Below are 724 nucleotides of genomic sequence, written 5' to 3'. Positions count from 1 at the left end.
ATAGATATAGATATAGATATAGATATAGAGATAGAGATAGAGATAGAGATAGAGATAGAGATAGAGATAGAGATAGAGATAGAGATAGAGATAGAGATAGAGATAGAGATAGATAATATATACATATATATATTTATAACACAAGAATAGTGTATATATATATACATTATTAAAAATTGTAAGAATATTTGCATATAATTGCTTATATGTCATGTGATGTGCTCCTTAGCTTAGCCACTGGATTGGGTTAGGGGTGATCTGCACACTGATGTAAGTATAGTGCGATTCCCATACTAAGGTCAGAAGGTATAGCATCACAAGAGCAAGCGCAAAAACAGACTCCAAACACACACTCCACAATGTCTACACATATAGTATCCACGTATCAAGTGCTCTGCGTCGTACCTTCGCCGCTGGATTGTGCCAGGAGTGATCTGCACACTTGCGTCGGGTATGGACCGAAGGGAACTCCAACTCATATCTCCCGTGGAGACAAAGACACTCGAATCACTGGCCGGAACCACCAGCGAATTGTGCTCCTCCAGCGGACGTGGAGGTTGACTCGGAACACTCGTTTTGGTCGTGGTTGGACCTGTATAGTGGTATGGTTGCTTCTGTTGAGTATATATATATATATATATATATATATATATATATATATATATATATATATATATATATATATATATATATATATATATAGTATGTGTGTGTGTGTGTGTGT

At 36.6% G+C, this 724-nt stretch overlaps 1 protein-coding gene across 1 annotated transcript; it reads left to right on the top strand.

The window, feature by feature from the left end:
• Positions 1-375: 375 nt before the first annotated feature.
• Positions 376-561, top strand: SARC_16484 (hypothetical protein; the record flags this gene model as incomplete). Its single annotated transcript, XM_014289410.1, has 1 exon — positions 376-561. A coding segment is annotated over one exon (186 nt), but the record flags the coding sequence as incomplete, so codon positions are not given.
• Positions 562-724: the final 163 nt, after the last annotated feature.

Source organism: Sphaeroforma arctica (assembly GCF_001186125.1).
Source record: "Sphaeroforma arctica JP610 unplaced genomic scaffold supercont1.8187, whole genome shotgun sequence".
In the NCBI taxonomy this organism is placed as follows: Eukaryota; class Ichthyosporea; order Ichthyophonida; genus Sphaeroforma; species Sphaeroforma arctica.
This window is presented reverse-complemented; position numbering and strand designations above follow the sequence as displayed.